This window comes from Rhinolophus sinicus, linkage group LG03 (assembly GCF_036562045.2).
Source record: "Rhinolophus sinicus isolate RSC01 linkage group LG03, ASM3656204v1, whole genome shotgun sequence".
Lineage (NCBI taxonomy): Eukaryota > Metazoa > Chordata > Mammalia > Chiroptera > Rhinolophidae > Rhinolophus > Rhinolophus sinicus.
The window spans coordinates 71395412-71410349 of record NC_133753.1 but is presented as its reverse complement, the minus strand read 5'-3'; the positions used below and the strand labels follow the sequence as shown (position 1 = coordinate 71410349).

The following is a 14938-nucleotide window of genomic DNA, read 5'->3' as shown; positions in this document are numbered from 1 at the left end:
AAAATCAAAACATTCCTGGGAGTAAATATTAAGATTTTTAAGAATTATTTTTACCATGTGTCTGGTGGCAATCTCTTCCCATGGAAATACACTTATGAAAGTAAAAGCCTATCAAAAAATGATCAAATACATGATGAATTTTGCTTTGCACAAAACGACCTTGACAGTTATGAATAATGCCAAGTCAGTTGGGGTAGAAGAAGAGGATTATTCTGACATTTGCAGAAAGAGAGTCATTCATTGGGTTTCACAAAACCTATTCATGAGGTTTGGATAATTCTCATTACACAAAGGAAATGATGGAGGGCGAATTTCATGTCCCTGTTGCGTAGGCTGTAGATGAAGGGGTTTAAGACTGGTGTCACTACAGAGTATATCAGTGTGATGATCTTATGCATAGCAACTGAGCTTTCAGATGTCGGACTTACGTACATCACCATTATGGTTCCATAGAACAGAGACACCACAACTAAGTGGGATCCACAGGTGGAGAAGGCTTTTTGCCGCCCAGCTGAAGAAGGAATCTGTAGCACAGCTCTGAGTACCAGGAAATAGGACCCTAGGATGTACAAAATGGTGAGAATGATGATAAGACAGCTCACAGAATGGAATACATGCTCCATGATGGGTGTAGGGGCACAGGACAATGCCATCAGTGGGTCCATATCACACAGAAAGTGATCAATGATATTGGGACCACAAAAGGGTAGTTGAGAAATGAAGAAAATAGGAATTGAATGTGAAAAGAAACCAATCATCCAACAAAGAGACACCAGGATGGCACAGAGCTGTCCAGTCATGATGGAGGGATAGTGCAATGGGCGGCAGATGGCCAGGTACCGATCATAAGCCATGACACAGAGGAAGAAGCATTCAGTTGTGCCCAGGGAAATGAAGAAGTAGAATTGAGTGAAACAACCAGAGAAGGATATGGTCTTGGTTTTGGAAAGAAAATTGACCAGCATGTTGGGGACTGTGCAGGTCACATACCAGATTTCTAGGAAGGAGAAGTTGGCTAGGAGCATGTACATGGGGGTATGGAGTCGGTTGTCCCACCTCACCGCACAAATGATGGCCATATTCCCAGTCAGAGTCAAGATGTAGATCAACAAAATCATTGAAAAAAGGGTGATTTGCATTTCCCAGGGACCAGGAAAGTCCAACAAGACAAACTGTGTTACAGTAGACATCCCTGACTTATTCATTGTTCCCAGACTGTGGAGAGAATACAGATAGATAATGACAAGTCACTTTGCTGCTGAGGCATTTGAAACTTTTCTAAGGACTGCAAATTTGATTCATGCAGGCAAATGTACTGAATATTCTAAAACAATCTTTGAATAAATCCTGCCCTAATCTGAATGAGGCCTTTGGTCCTGATTCTTTGTAAATGGACAGTTCCAGGCTCTTGAACTTTTCTGTCAGTGGACAAAGCTCAGTTAAATTTCATCTTCTTTTGATGTAAAGAAATCTTGAAATGGAGGCAAAAATGGTTTGTCTTATATCTATTTTTTTTCAGTGAAATCTGTTCAAAAATAACAATTGGCGCTATTCAATTCAAAATGTGGGGATACATACGAATATCTATCACTTGAAAACAGATTTGAATCTGACACTTTTACAGATTTACATGGTATGAACTTTGACACTGTTTCAGATTGCATCCCCCCTTAAGCTATTTTCATTAGGAGAATTTAATTTCTATCATTTTTTCCCATGATACCAGAAGAAAATCAACAAGGATATTAAGACAGTAAATTCTTTAGATATCTTTCTACTTCCCATCTAAAGACATTTATATTGCACTACAGCTCATTTATAATTTGGTATTTAATCCTTTGTTTTTAGCAATGAAAGTCATTATTAGTCACTTCATAATGTTTAGTTTTGCATGGTGATTTGTCATGCTTCATATACATTTAAGACATATGTCATTAAAGATGAATATAACATATGCGATGTATTGGAGAAGAAAATTAAAATCACCAAGAGCTTCTCTTCTAAAGGTCTCTTTACTGGTGCCTCAAATTTCCCTTAAAATTTGCTATTTGGAAGATTTAACTTTAATGTTTAAAAAATAGCCCCCAGAAAACAGGGAACCAAAGATGTTTCAAAAATAATTATTCACCATATTCCAAAATTTGCCCTTATTCCCTTTAGAACACAGTCACTAAGGAAGATGTCTTTTTTAAAGAATCAAATACAACTCAGAACATGATGATAGTTTTCACACTGGACTCTCCAGAAAAATTTTAACAAAATACTTTTAATTTTTTGACTCATAAGAGAATTTTCCTTAAAAATAATTTTGATAAAAGTGGTGTAAATAGAATATTTATAATACATACTGAACATAATCAAATAGAAAAGAAAAACCCCTTCTATTCAGTGAGGTTATATTAAACAAGGTAAATGTATTTATAATGATGCAGCTGTTGTGGGCTCACAAAATTAGTAATGCATAAAGTGAACTATAAATCTACTCATCTAGAAGCAAACATAACCTTTCTATTGAGTTGTTTATGTCAAAGCAGCTTGTAGTTTTGTGGAAAGGAAATGAAGAAGAGAAGGAAACTGAAAGATGAGAAGTTTTTTAAATTTTTTAAACTAGGATGATCATGAATAGCTAAACTAACTTGCATTGATCATTTTGGCAAGACATTATGAAAAATGATTCCCTGCTGTGGGAACTCTGCTTGCCAAACGAGAGACCTCTCCTCAACAAGACAAGAAAGCAGTGATGCAGAGAGCAGCCACTTACCTCTGGAACACCAGCAACAATGACTTGAACTCACATTCACAGTCGTTGACTCAAAATCAAAATGCACAAGACCGAGGTCCACATATTTGAACTGTACACTACTCTATTTGACAGTAACAAACAAACGAAAAATCCTCACAGAAAAACTTAGTCAACTGTAGGGAAAGCATGGTAAACGAATTTCACAGATAATTTCCAAAATAATTATATGATGCATTTCCTAATGTCTCGGCATAGAATTAACCCCTGGTCTTTTGCAAAATGTAAAAGGATTTCTGAGACTCTACAAGAGTAAGCAAAGATTTATTGAAAGTCAAAGAAAAACACAGTTCAGGCAAAGGGAAGTTTTGCCCGTGCAGAACCTGATAGGGTCAGCTGCCCCATTGAGAAAGAGTGCTGGAGTTTTATATTTTCCATGCAGGATGTAGGATGTCAGTTCACAGGGGGGATGCCGTTACAATTGTCTTCTCCTGGAAACTGTCCTGTTCCCATATGTGATGGATGTCAGCTTGCAAGGGTGTTGCTGTTGCGATTGGGAACCATTCTGTTCTCACCTATGATGGATGTAAGGTGCTTGTCAGCTTGCAGGTGCAGTGCTAACCAGGGGAGTTAGAGCCAAGTGGTTAATGTTTAAGCTCGTCCTGTTAGCCCACAAGTTCACTCCTGTTAGCTCTTTGCCTGCACACCCTGACAGCTCATAAGCCTGTTCCTGTTAAGTCTACTTGTCTCATCACCTAATATATTCACCATTAAACCCTATGTGAATCTTTGTCCCCATACACACTGATTTGATTTTACCATTATTATTATTATTATTATTATTATTATTATTTTACCTATACTTTCTTCCACGCAATTTATTGTTTCAGGTCTTATATTTAGATTTTTGAGTTAATTTTGGTACATGGTGAGAAATAGCAGTCTAGTTTCATTCTTTTGCATGTGGTTTTTCAATTTTCCCAGCACCATAGTTAAAATGGTCGTGTCACCCAAAGCAATATACAGGTTTGATGCAATCCACATCAAATTTCCAATGCCGTTTTTTAAAGAAATAGAGCAAAAAATCGTCATATTTGTATGGAATCACAAAAGAATCCTGAGAAAAAAGAACAAGGCCTGAGAGGTATTATACCCCTTCATTTCAATTTATACTACAAAGTGACAATAATCAAAATAGCATGGTTTTGGCAGAAAAACAGACACACAGACCAGTGGAATAGAGTTGAGAACCAAGAAATATACTGCCCCCCCCCCCTTTTAATGTCACCTCTCCTGAAGGTGCAGATAAGTAATGGAAAGGACAAAGAGGGTACAGCTGAAAGAGGAGCCCCTTGACCCAAACCCTTATTTTCTCTGGTTTCAGTCCCAGTGGATAAAGCTAGGTCCATACTGTTTTATTCAAAATATCTATAAAAGTCATACTATTCCTGGTTGCCTCAACCACTTTCTGAGAAGGGGAGCTTGTGGATGACTTTGGTACCACTTATTTTGGAGAGCGTGAGTTCCATGGTGATCTAAATACTCTGAGAGAATTTTTTTTGGTTCTTGAGCTGAAAGAAAAACCAATATTTTTGATACTCAATCACTTGAGCATATGGAATGAACAAAGGTATGGGGGAATAGGCTCACCTGTGGTGTATAATAACAGCAGTGCTCATCAAAGATCTCTCCAATGGACCATTAAGTTTTACAGGGAGGTCACGAAGATTCTTTTACTGGCTTTAATGTGGAAGAGCTGTGTGAAAGCTTCATGCATGGCTTATGTTACTTCCCTTACACCGTAAGATTCTGGTGGCCTATTTGCTGTAGGGTGTGATGAAACTATGTGCTAGTCTTAATTTATGTGTCATTTTAGCCACTGTGAAGACTTCTCAGGTGGCTCTTCATGTGATCCTATAACTTTGCATGCTTTCCCAAGGGACCTTCTTACTTTTTGCTTGGTGGTTTCATTAATATTTTTGATAAGCTGGCCCATGGGATTATTAAAAATAATGTGCTACATTGACTCCAGGGGGACCCCTTGGTCTCCTTGAGCTTGTGTTGCTCAAACAGGGTTATGTGATTTTGTGATATACAAAAGCCCCAAATTAAGTGCTTTCTTTAAGGATGATTTTACTCAGCGAAGATAATTTTGTATTACACCAAAAATGTATGTACTATGGAGCAGAAAGTATAGTTTGTGGTAATGTTTAACATAAAACTGAATTTGAAAGAACTATTGTCCCCAAATGCCTCAGTGTTTTCTGACCATTTCTGCCAAACATACTTTGGTGGTAGAAATGTTTGCGAAATACAGTACTGGAGTATTTCATGACCGGGTACCACCAGGCCTATCTTCCTGCCACACCTATTTTCATTCTCATTATGTCCATAACTAAAAGGGTATACGGGCATTTTTCAGTAGATTGGCCTTCAGCTGATGGCTTTCCTGTTTCAGCATGGGGTTTGGGCACAAAAATGGAATTTGTTCTTGGTATAATTTTCTCTGAATGCTTTTCTGACTGAGACTTTACCCTGCAGCTTTCTGAGAGACATAAAGTATGTTTAGGGCCACATTTAAAATATGTTTATGACCATAATTAAAATGGCCATACTACCCAAAACAATATACACATTTAATGCAATCCCCATCAAAATCCTAGGGACATTTTTTAAAGAAATAGAACAAAGAAATCATCAGATGTGCATGGAATCACAAAAGACCCTAAATAGCCAAAGCAATCCTGACAAAAAGGAACGATGCCAGAGGTATCTCATAGTCCTTGACTAATAACTATTGTCATTCCATTTTACAAGTAGTATTGGGGTTGTCACAATTGATTTGGGAAGGAAGCACTATGAGTAAAGATGCCTAATTGGGAGAAAATGCATTTAAGGTAAAATAACAAGATTCATCATTGTCAAGTGCAGAGCTTAGTGGATCAGTAGGACAGAAGACTGCATGGAGCAGTCTATTGAGTGAAGGCTTTCAGTGGTCGGAAGAAGAGTTTGTACTTTATCTCTACATGATAAAGGTATGAAACATACTCTGTTTTTGGTGGGAAAATCTCAAACAATGGAAAATATCCATTACTGGGTGTGTGTGTGTGTGTTTTTTTTTTTTGGTGGCCCCTTGAACCATTGTCTTTAAGAGTATTTTCTGAATTTAGAAGATTGTACCCTCTCTTGAAAGTCTCCAGGTACACATGCATTTTGTTTCTTCCATCAGCTAGCATCAAACCAGGAAAGAGACATCACCATATAATTACTCAGTGAGGTCATGTATGTTTAAAAAGTTTTACTGAGCAGTTATTATCAATGAGCTGAACTTGAACTGCTGAAGAACTGTGAAAAAGTAACTCTCTCCCTCTACTTAAGTGTGAGCCAGAACATGATTTATTGAAACCATTCTCTATTGTTGGTATAAAAAACTAAGGTCAGAAGTGGCAAATTCTCCATCTCTTTCAAAGATGTCTCAGTTAGAGTTAATTCTTTTATTTTCTTTTTAAGATTTTATTGGGGAAAGGGAACAGGACTTTATTGGGGAACAGTGTGTACTTCCAGGCCTTTTTTCCAAATCAAGTTGTTGTCCTTTCAGTCTTAGTTGTGGAGGGCACAGCTCAGCTCTAGGTCCAGTTGCCGTTGCTAGTTGCAGGGGGCGCTGCCCACCATCCCTTGCTGGAGTTGAGGAATTGAACTGGCAACCTTGTGGTTGAGAGCCCACGATCAACCAACTGAGCCATCCGGGAGGCAGCTCAGCTCAAGGTGCTGTGTTCAACCTTAGTTGCAGGGGGCAGAGCCCACCATCCCTTGCGGGACTCGAGGAGTTGAACTGGCAACCTTGTGGTTGAGAGCCCACTGGCCCATGTGGGAATTGAACCCGCAGCCTTCGGAGTTAGGAGCATGGAGCTCTAACTGCCTGAGCCACTGGACCGGTCCCTAGAGTTAATTCTTAATCCCAGGACTTTCTTTAGGGCATCTTTCATGTCTTTGTTTCGGAGACTATAGATAAGGGGATTTAAGAGCGGAGTCACAGCTGAGTATACCAAAGTGATGACCTTCTGCATTCCTGCTGGATTCCCTGATGTTGGGCTCACATACATCACCATAAGTGTTCCATAGAATAGGGACACCACCATTAGGTGAGACCCACACGTGGAGAAAGCTTTAGTTCGACCAGCACCAGAGGGAATACGAAGCACAGCTCTGAGTACCAGAGTGTAGGATCCCAGGATGGAAAGGAAGGGCCCAAAGATGATCAATGAGTTGAAGGTGTAGCAGATAAGCTCAGTGGAAGGAGCAGGGATGCAGGCCAGTGCGAACAGTGGGCCTGGGTCACACACGAAGTGGTCAATGATGTTGGGTCCACAGAAGGGAAGTTGGGAGATAAGAACAATGGGGACTGGATAGCAGAGAAATCCACTCACCCAGCAAACACTGACCAGGATCACACAGAACTTCCTAGTCATTATGGAGGGGTAATGTAGTGGGCGACAGATGGCCAGGAACCTATCATAAGCCATAACTGATAGGAAGAAACACTCCGTTGTGCCCAGTGAAAAGAAGAAATAGAATTGGAGGAAGCAGCCAGTGAAGGAGATGGTCTTGGTTTCAGAGAGGATGTTGAGCAGCATGTTTGGAATAGTGGAGGAAACGTACCAAATCTCTAGGAAGGCAAAGTTTCCCAAGAAGATGTACATGGGTGTGTGAAGCTGCCTGTCCCATTTCACTGCGCAGACAATAGCCCCATTCCCAAGCAGGGTCAGGAGATAGACCACCAGGAGTAATGAGAAGAAGAAGTTCTGCATCTCCCTTGGACCAGGGAACCCTAGGAGGACAAACTCAGTCACAAAATGCATTGTTGTATTCTGGGATCCCAAAGCTGTTAGAGAAACACAAGCAATCAAGAAGTGAATACTAATGAACACTTGTAGGTTTTACTTACAAACTGCTTGAAACTTGTACAAAGTATTTTTATAAAAATCATCTCCTTTTGTCTTCCTAACGTCCCTTTGAGCAGTAGGGAGGTGTACTTTATCTTCTCTTTTAATGACAAATGCAGCTGAAGTTCAGGGAGATTTAAAGAGTTTACTTAAATGTGCAAAGCCAGTAACTACTAGATACACACTGGTCCATTTGGAGATTGGTTTGGAACAAAGTTCATTTCATCTCAAATATTCCCATAACCCGGAGTCTCAGTGCTGTTTTGTTTTTCATGTTACCCCTTGGATAGCCTACATATAAGTATAAACTTTGGATACATCCTTTTACTTTGAAATAAAATTGAGTATAAATCTAAAGCAAAAATAGCTATTAAATTGCCTCCCTGGTCAGAATTTCATACGTAGAAGTCTAATAAAAAGTAGGTAAGAAAGGAACTGTGGGAGGGATTCTTGAGGCTCCGAGCTTTTGCTGCTCTTAGGGAGATGCTGCAGAACTCACAGACAGATAACAGTTTAGTGGTTACCATAGGGTAAGGGCGGAGGGGAATCGTAGAAGAGGGAAAAGGGGATCAAATATTTGTAATATAGTATTTTGTGTTAGCTATATTTTAATAAAAATCCTTTTTATTAAATTTATTGGGATGTCATTTGTTAGTAAAATTATATAGATTTCAAGTGTACATTTCTATAATACATCATTTATATATTACATTGTGTGTTCACCACCCAGAGTCAGTTCTTCTCCCATCACCACATACGAGTATATAAAAACACGTGCCTTCATTTTAGGCTGGGAATGAAGCCTAAACACCATAACTTGTCAGTTCATTATCTTGCTTTTACCTAAAGTAAATAACGGATAGAAGCGTTACCTTAGTATATGCCAAGACCAGAAAGATCTTTCTCATATTGGCTGAATTAGGAGTTGAGACAAGACTATATAAACTTTTCTAAAATATATGGTCCAGGTTTATTTCTAAAGTTTCCTTATGTCCTAAAATTTTTTTGTTTAAAGTTCAAGATATTTGACAGGGTGGGCTACCATCAATATTTTAAATATAGTAGTATCTTTGGATATTTGGATATTCCTTATCAATGGGTTAGGTTCAAAAAATCCTCTCTTCCTTTTGAAATTTTGGAAATTCAGAAGCACTACATTTTAACCAGCAAAGTGGTTATCAGTTTGTATTTCTTTTTCCCACTCATAGTTATTTCTGATAGAACAGCTTTTAGTCTGAATTAATTTTTTTTAACCAAGAATTAGCAGTGGAATAACTATTTTTTACATCTCTCCCCAAGTGGAAAGTATTTTAAAGTACTTGACTTCTCAGATACTCTAGAGCTGTGAATGTCCATTGTGCACTCTGAGCTGTTTATTAATGCTATAATGTTCAAAATTTACAAAATGAAATTTATTTCCAAAGTAAAAATACTTTAAAAAATAATTAAAACATGGAAAATTTAGAACATAAAAAAATAATTCCACTTCCCAGAGCAAATAAGTTTGAACTCTTTGGGGAATTAATTGCATATCTTCTTAAAAATTAAAATGGGATTTTCAAAATATGCAGTTTTATAACCTTTTTTTTAACTTAATATATTTTTGTCAAAAATTTAGCTCTACCTCATCAATTCAATGGCTGCGTTGTTTTCTATAGATTTAATCAACTCCCTAGTATAGATTTAGATTGTTATCAGTGTACTGACCAAACTTGTAGCGAGGCCACATTTCAACCCGTGGCACACTAATCCCACCTTGCCTCATATCCCTGTCACGTTTGAGTGTCCATTCTAAACATAAGCCTCCCTAGACATTTACCTTCCTTTACATTTAATCACCATTCTGCTCAGTACTTCTTATTCTATCTTTCCCTTCATAAGAGCTCCCTCTCCCTTTTGTATTTGTTTCTTGGTGAATTCAACAACCTGTTTAGCATTTGCTAAAGTCATTGCCAGAAATTTGAGAGTCATTCAAGGCAGTTTCTAATTCTATCACCTCGCATATGCAATCAATCACAAATCTTTCTGACTTTCCCTCCCAAACGTTTGTCATATCTGTCCTGCACACAGAAGATTAATGTAAATTCTTTGTTTGCATGGTCCAGTAGTGGAGTGAAGCAGCTACACATATAACCTAGAAAGAAAAATGGGCCTTTTTAGGAAGGACTGAGAACGTATTTTAGGGGAAAAGCACATGGATTGGTGAGGACAGAAGAGAACATCCACTCAGGCAATCTGTTTGGTTTGGCAATCTGGCATATCACAGTTGGATCAGGTTCACAACTGATTGACTCAATCAGTAATATTTAACTGAGTAGTCCTGTTATAGCACTGTACTTAAAGGAAAATAAATGTTAATGTCACAGTGATTTGGGTTCAAGTACTGTGTGCTTTTGGGTAAGTTAACACATACTTTTCAGGGCTCTTGTGAAAACACTGTTGAATACATATACCTAGTACAGTTCCTGGAATATACTAGGACCTGGAAAAATTCATAGCTGTTGTTGTTAATAATAATACTGCCAACAAATATGATTACAAAGTAACAAGGATAAAAATTTTGTAGCATAATAATTTAAAAACTTAAATGAAAAACAAATTTAAGTGAACCTAAAACACTAGGTTAAAAAGTCACTCCGTTCTAATGTATCACGTAGTAAAGCTATGAGCAGCTCTCGTTGGTTGCTTAGATTTATCTTACTGACCTCCGCTTACATTCTGGCACTTAAGAACATACAGCTTGGTCTGATGGAAAGGAAGAAGACACTAAAACATAGCAGTGTTAACAACTCAAGATATAGAAAGTAAATTATTAAAGAAAAAGCATTGTATTACTTATGTGATAAGTGGGAATAAGTTCTATTTAATTGGAGGCATTGTAGAAAATGAGCTACTGAGCACAACAGTAAATAGTTTTCTAATACCAAGTTATATAATTTATCAAATGTATGCATAATGAAGCATTCCTGTGTGAATCAGTAGGCAAGACAGTTTCAGGAATTATTAAGCTGAGGGAGATCTGAGTAGTGGGGCACTGGAGTCAACAGTTCATATAACATAACTTATTGTTATATTACTGGAGACACTGGGTGCAACCAAATATTCAGAAACATAAAACCCACAAAAGTTTGCAAAAATATATTATTATTAAAATGATATTCCACCGGAGCTAGCATCCGTTTGTAGATGTCATAGAAAAACTGCAGTGATGCCTAGACAGGGAGACAAGTTACTTACCTTTCATAGTAGGGCTGAGTGTGTACAAAGCTGGGAATAAACACTGAGTCTGTATCTTCTCATTGATGGTTCTCTTTTCTTTATATGGAATCACTTCCCAGGGGCCTGACCCTGAGACACCTATGACACACAAAGTTAAACTGCTGAAACTCTCTTTCCTCCCCTCCTCAAGTGCTCAAAAGAAACCGTTACAGCACAGGGTACATCTGCTGGGCAATATGATAAGCAGTGAAAAGCAGCACAGCCCTGTAACGAGTCCTTGAGGCATGAGCTCATTTGACATAGTGATATTTTCATCAAGGGCTATATAAGAGACCTCAATCACCCCCCAGGCACCCAGATAATTCACTTATCTCACCCAGTAGAGAAAATTCAACAGGTGAGTTTTATATATTGGTTACTTTTCCTATAGAGCAGCTGAAAGAAATGGGGGTATGAATTTTATGAGGAGATTTCACAAAAGGGGGTGCAGGTGAACGAAGGGGAGGGATGTATTGTTGAGACTCTCAAGGGTGCAATTAAAGTTTCATCTTAGAGATTATTGTGAAGTCTTCAGTCTCCCCTTGGGCTGGTTTATGTCTCCCTCAAGACTCCTTGGTGTAACATCCTTTCCTTACCCATAGTTTTCATATAGTATAGGTTAGATTGGCTCCCAGAGCAATGGCAGGAATAGTGTCTTAAAGGCAACGGTGAGATGTCTGTGTGGATTTTCAGAGAATTTCTGTTTTCATGAAAAGTCTTTTTCACTGTGAAATATAGAGAAAATTTACAATGTATATTGTTTATGCTCTCTAGGAGTGTATTTTCTTCTCACACTTGCCATCTGTTAATTTTTGCTTCCAGTCCTTAGCTACTGATAGGTAGACTATTTGTATTTTACTTGTTCTGTTTTTTGTTTCCTTATTTCTTTTTATTTATTTTCTTCTCTATTATTCAAGTACTTTTATTATTTAGTCTCCCTATATTACCCTTTTTGATGGATGTATATATGTATATATATAAACATAAAAATGATCATTTTAACCATTTTTAAGTGTACAGTTCTGTTGCAGTAAATACATTTACATGGTTGTGCAACCATTACCACCATTCACCTCCAGAAGTTTTTCATCATTCCAAACTGAAACACTTTACCCATTAAACAATAACTTTCCATTCCACTCTCCCCTAGCCCCTGGCAACCACCATGCTACATTCCGTCTCTGTAAATTTATTACCCTAGGTACCTCATATATGTAGAATCACACAAAATTTGTCCTTTTGTGATGGGCTTATTTTAACCAAGGTTCATCCATGTTGTAGTATGTGTCAGAATTTCCTTCCTTTTAAAGGCTGAGTAATATTCCATTGTATATATTTATTGCATTTTGTTTATCTATTCATCTGTTGAAGGTCACTTGGGTTTTTTCCACCTTTTGGCTATTGTGTGTAACACTGCTATGTACAAATATATATTTGATTCTCTGCAGTTCTTTTGGGTATATACCTAGATGTCGCGTCCAGCGCAACACGGGCAGTGAGGGTGCAAGAAGGGGCAGTTTGGGTTAAGTTTTAAAGAAAGAAACAAACAGAGGCTTAATGCAGTTAAATCTCTCCGAAGGCCAGGGGTCTCTCAGTACAGAGGACTGGAGCCCAGAATATGGCCGACTGGGGGTTTTTATTGAATAGGTATGCAAAAACAAGAGAAAGCAACATTGTTTCGTACACGGTCTCTGAAACTCACACATCATAACAAAAATATTTATCTCGATCACCCTTTGTCAGTCAACAACTGAAGCACAAGGTCCCACAATGTCCTAATTAAGGTATGTACCTTGTCAGGGTCAGAAGGGTCAAGTCTCTTATTTTGTAAGTTCCGTTGAGCTAAGTGGAGAGAACTGATCTTTATTGTTTTTGTAACTTCTGTCACAAACAGGTGCCAGGGAAAAGGCAGAGCCGGCAACAGCTTTTCCCAGGCAGGGGGAAAGGGAGGCAAGGCCCCTTTCCATATTTTTCTAAGGCAGCTCGTTGGGGTCCCCACTCGGTTCCGCCTGGCTTAGGTTGTATCTCCCGTGAGATATCTTACTCGTCTTTGGCTGCAAACCATCTTTTGGGGACCAGACAGAGAGACATAACGTGTAAACATAAGGATGGAACAAAGACCCAGAAAGGCACAGTCTCACAGACTCTTGTTTCCTTAAGGAAAGACACCGGGGGACAGTTGGCTAGGCTGTTGTGTGACTACACCTAGAAGTGAAATTGCTGGATCATATGACAATTCCATGTTTAATTTTTTTTGAGGAACTGCCATACCATTTTTTACAGCGCCTGTACCATTTAACATTCCCACCAGCAATGCACAGTGCTCCTATTTTTCCACACGCTCTCCACTTCTTACCTTCTTTTTCCTTTTATTTTTAATAATAGCATTCTAATGGGTGTGGAATGGTATCTCCTTGTAGTTATGATTTGTGTTTTCCTAATGATTAGTGATATTGAGTATCTTATCTTGTGCTAACAGGCAATTTGTAGATCTTTGGAAAAGAAGTCCTTTGCCTTATTCAAGTCCTTTGCTCATTTAAAATTTTTTGTTGTTGAGTTATAAGAGTTCTATATATATTCTGGATATTAATCTCATTTCAGAATATGATTTGCAAATATTTTCTCCAATTCCATGATAATCTCTTTATGTACAAAAGTTTTAAATTCTGATGTAGTCCAATTTATCTAGTTTTTGCTTTGTTGCCTGTGCTTTTTGGGTCATATCCAAAAAATCATTGCCAAATCCAATGTCACGAAGCTTTTCCCCTATGTTTCTTAAGAGCTTTATACCTTTAGGTCCTTTGTTTAGGTCTTTTATTCATTTTGAATTAACTTTTGAATATGGTATAAGATGAAGATCCAATTTCATTATTTTGCATGTGGACATCCAGTTTTCCTAGCACCATCTGCAAAAAAGACTGTCCTTTCCCCATCGAAGGGTGTTGGCACCCTTGTGGAAAATCATTTGACCGTATGTGTGAGGGTTTATTTTGGGAGCTCTATTCTATTCCACTGGTCAAGATGTCTGTGTTTATGCCAGTACCACATTGTTTTGATTATTGTGCCTTTGTAGTAAGTTTTGAAATCAGAAAGTGTGAGGCCTCTAACTTTGCTTTTCTTTTTCAAAATTGTTTTGTTTTTATGGGGCCCCTTGAGATTGCACATGAATTTTAGGATAGATTTTTCTATTCCTACAAAAGAACTTCATTGGGATTTGATAAAGATTGCATTGACTCTGTAAGTCACATTGGGTAGTATTGACATCTTAACAATAGTAAGTCCTGCAGTCCATGAACACGGGATGTCTTTCCGTTTATTTGTGTCATCTTTAATTTTTTCAGCAATATTTTGGTGTTTTCAGTGTAAATGTCTTTTGCCTCCTTGGTTAAGTTCATTCCTAAGTATTTTATTCTTTTTGCGGCTATTATAGATCAAATTGTTTTCTTAATTTCCTTTTCAAGTTGTTCACTTTTAGTGTATAAAACGCAACTAATCTTTGTTTGTTGATTTTGTATCCTGTAACTTTGATGAATTTGTTTACAAGTCCTAACACTTTTCTTTTTGTATGTGTGTTTTTTTATATATAGGATCACATCTTCTGTGAACAGAGATACATTTACATCTTCCTTTCCAATTTGGATACCTTTTATTCCTTTTTCTTGCCTAATTGTTCTTCCTAGGACTTCAATGCTGTGTTGAATAGAAGTGGTGAAACTGAGCATCTTTGTCTTGTTCCTGATCTCAAGAAAAGCTTTCAGTTTTTTGTTTGCCCTTTTAAATCATCGAATATGATGTTCACTGTGGTTTTTTCCTATGTGACCTTTATTATGTTAAAGTTTTTTCCTTCTATTCCTTGTTTGTTGAATGTGTCTATCATGAAAGTGTGTTGAATTTTGTCAAATGTCTTTTATGCATCAATTGAGACAATTACATTATTTTTCTTTCATTCTGTCAATGTGATATATTACACTGATTGAGGATTATTGTTAATTTTTCT

General features: G+C 37.7%; 2 protein-coding genes across 2 annotated transcripts; both read right to left on the bottom strand.

Moving 5' to 3' along the window:
* Positions 1–260: 260 nt before the first annotated feature.
* LOC109438531 (olfactory receptor 11H7) lies at positions 261–1208 on the bottom strand. Its single transcript, XM_019718457.2, has one exon. The coding sequence runs from the start codon at positions 1203–1205 to the stop codon at positions 261–263; it is 945 nt and encodes a 314-aa protein (XP_019574016.2). The 5' UTR covers positions 1206–1208.
* A 5443-nt stretch (positions 1209–6651) lies between these two features.
* On the bottom strand, positions 6652–14171 carry LOC109438530 (olfactory receptor 11H6). The gene is made up of 2 exons (XM_019718456.2): positions 14145–14171; positions 6652–7608 (listed from the first exon to the last, which is right to left on the bottom strand). The coding sequence occupies exons 1-2, from the start codon at positions 14169–14171 to the stop codon at positions 6652–6654; spliced, it is 984 nt and encodes a 327-aa protein (XP_019574015.2).
* Positions 14172–14938: the final 767 nt, after the last annotated feature.

What these genes read in the sequence shown, in the direction of transcription:
- LOC109438530 (XM_019718456.2), bottom strand. Translation starts at nt 14,171, where the DNA reads ATGCAATCTTTATCAAATCCCAATGAA. An exon ending in CTTTATCAAATCCCAATGAA is followed by an intron (nt 7,609 to 14,144) that starts GTTCTTTTGTAG and finishes TTGGGATCCCAG; the next exon opens with AATACAACAATGCATTTTGT.
- LOC109438531 (XM_019718457.2), bottom strand. Translation starts at nt 1,205, where the DNA reads ATGAATAAGTCAGGGATGTCTACTGTAACACAGTTTGTCTTGTTGGAC.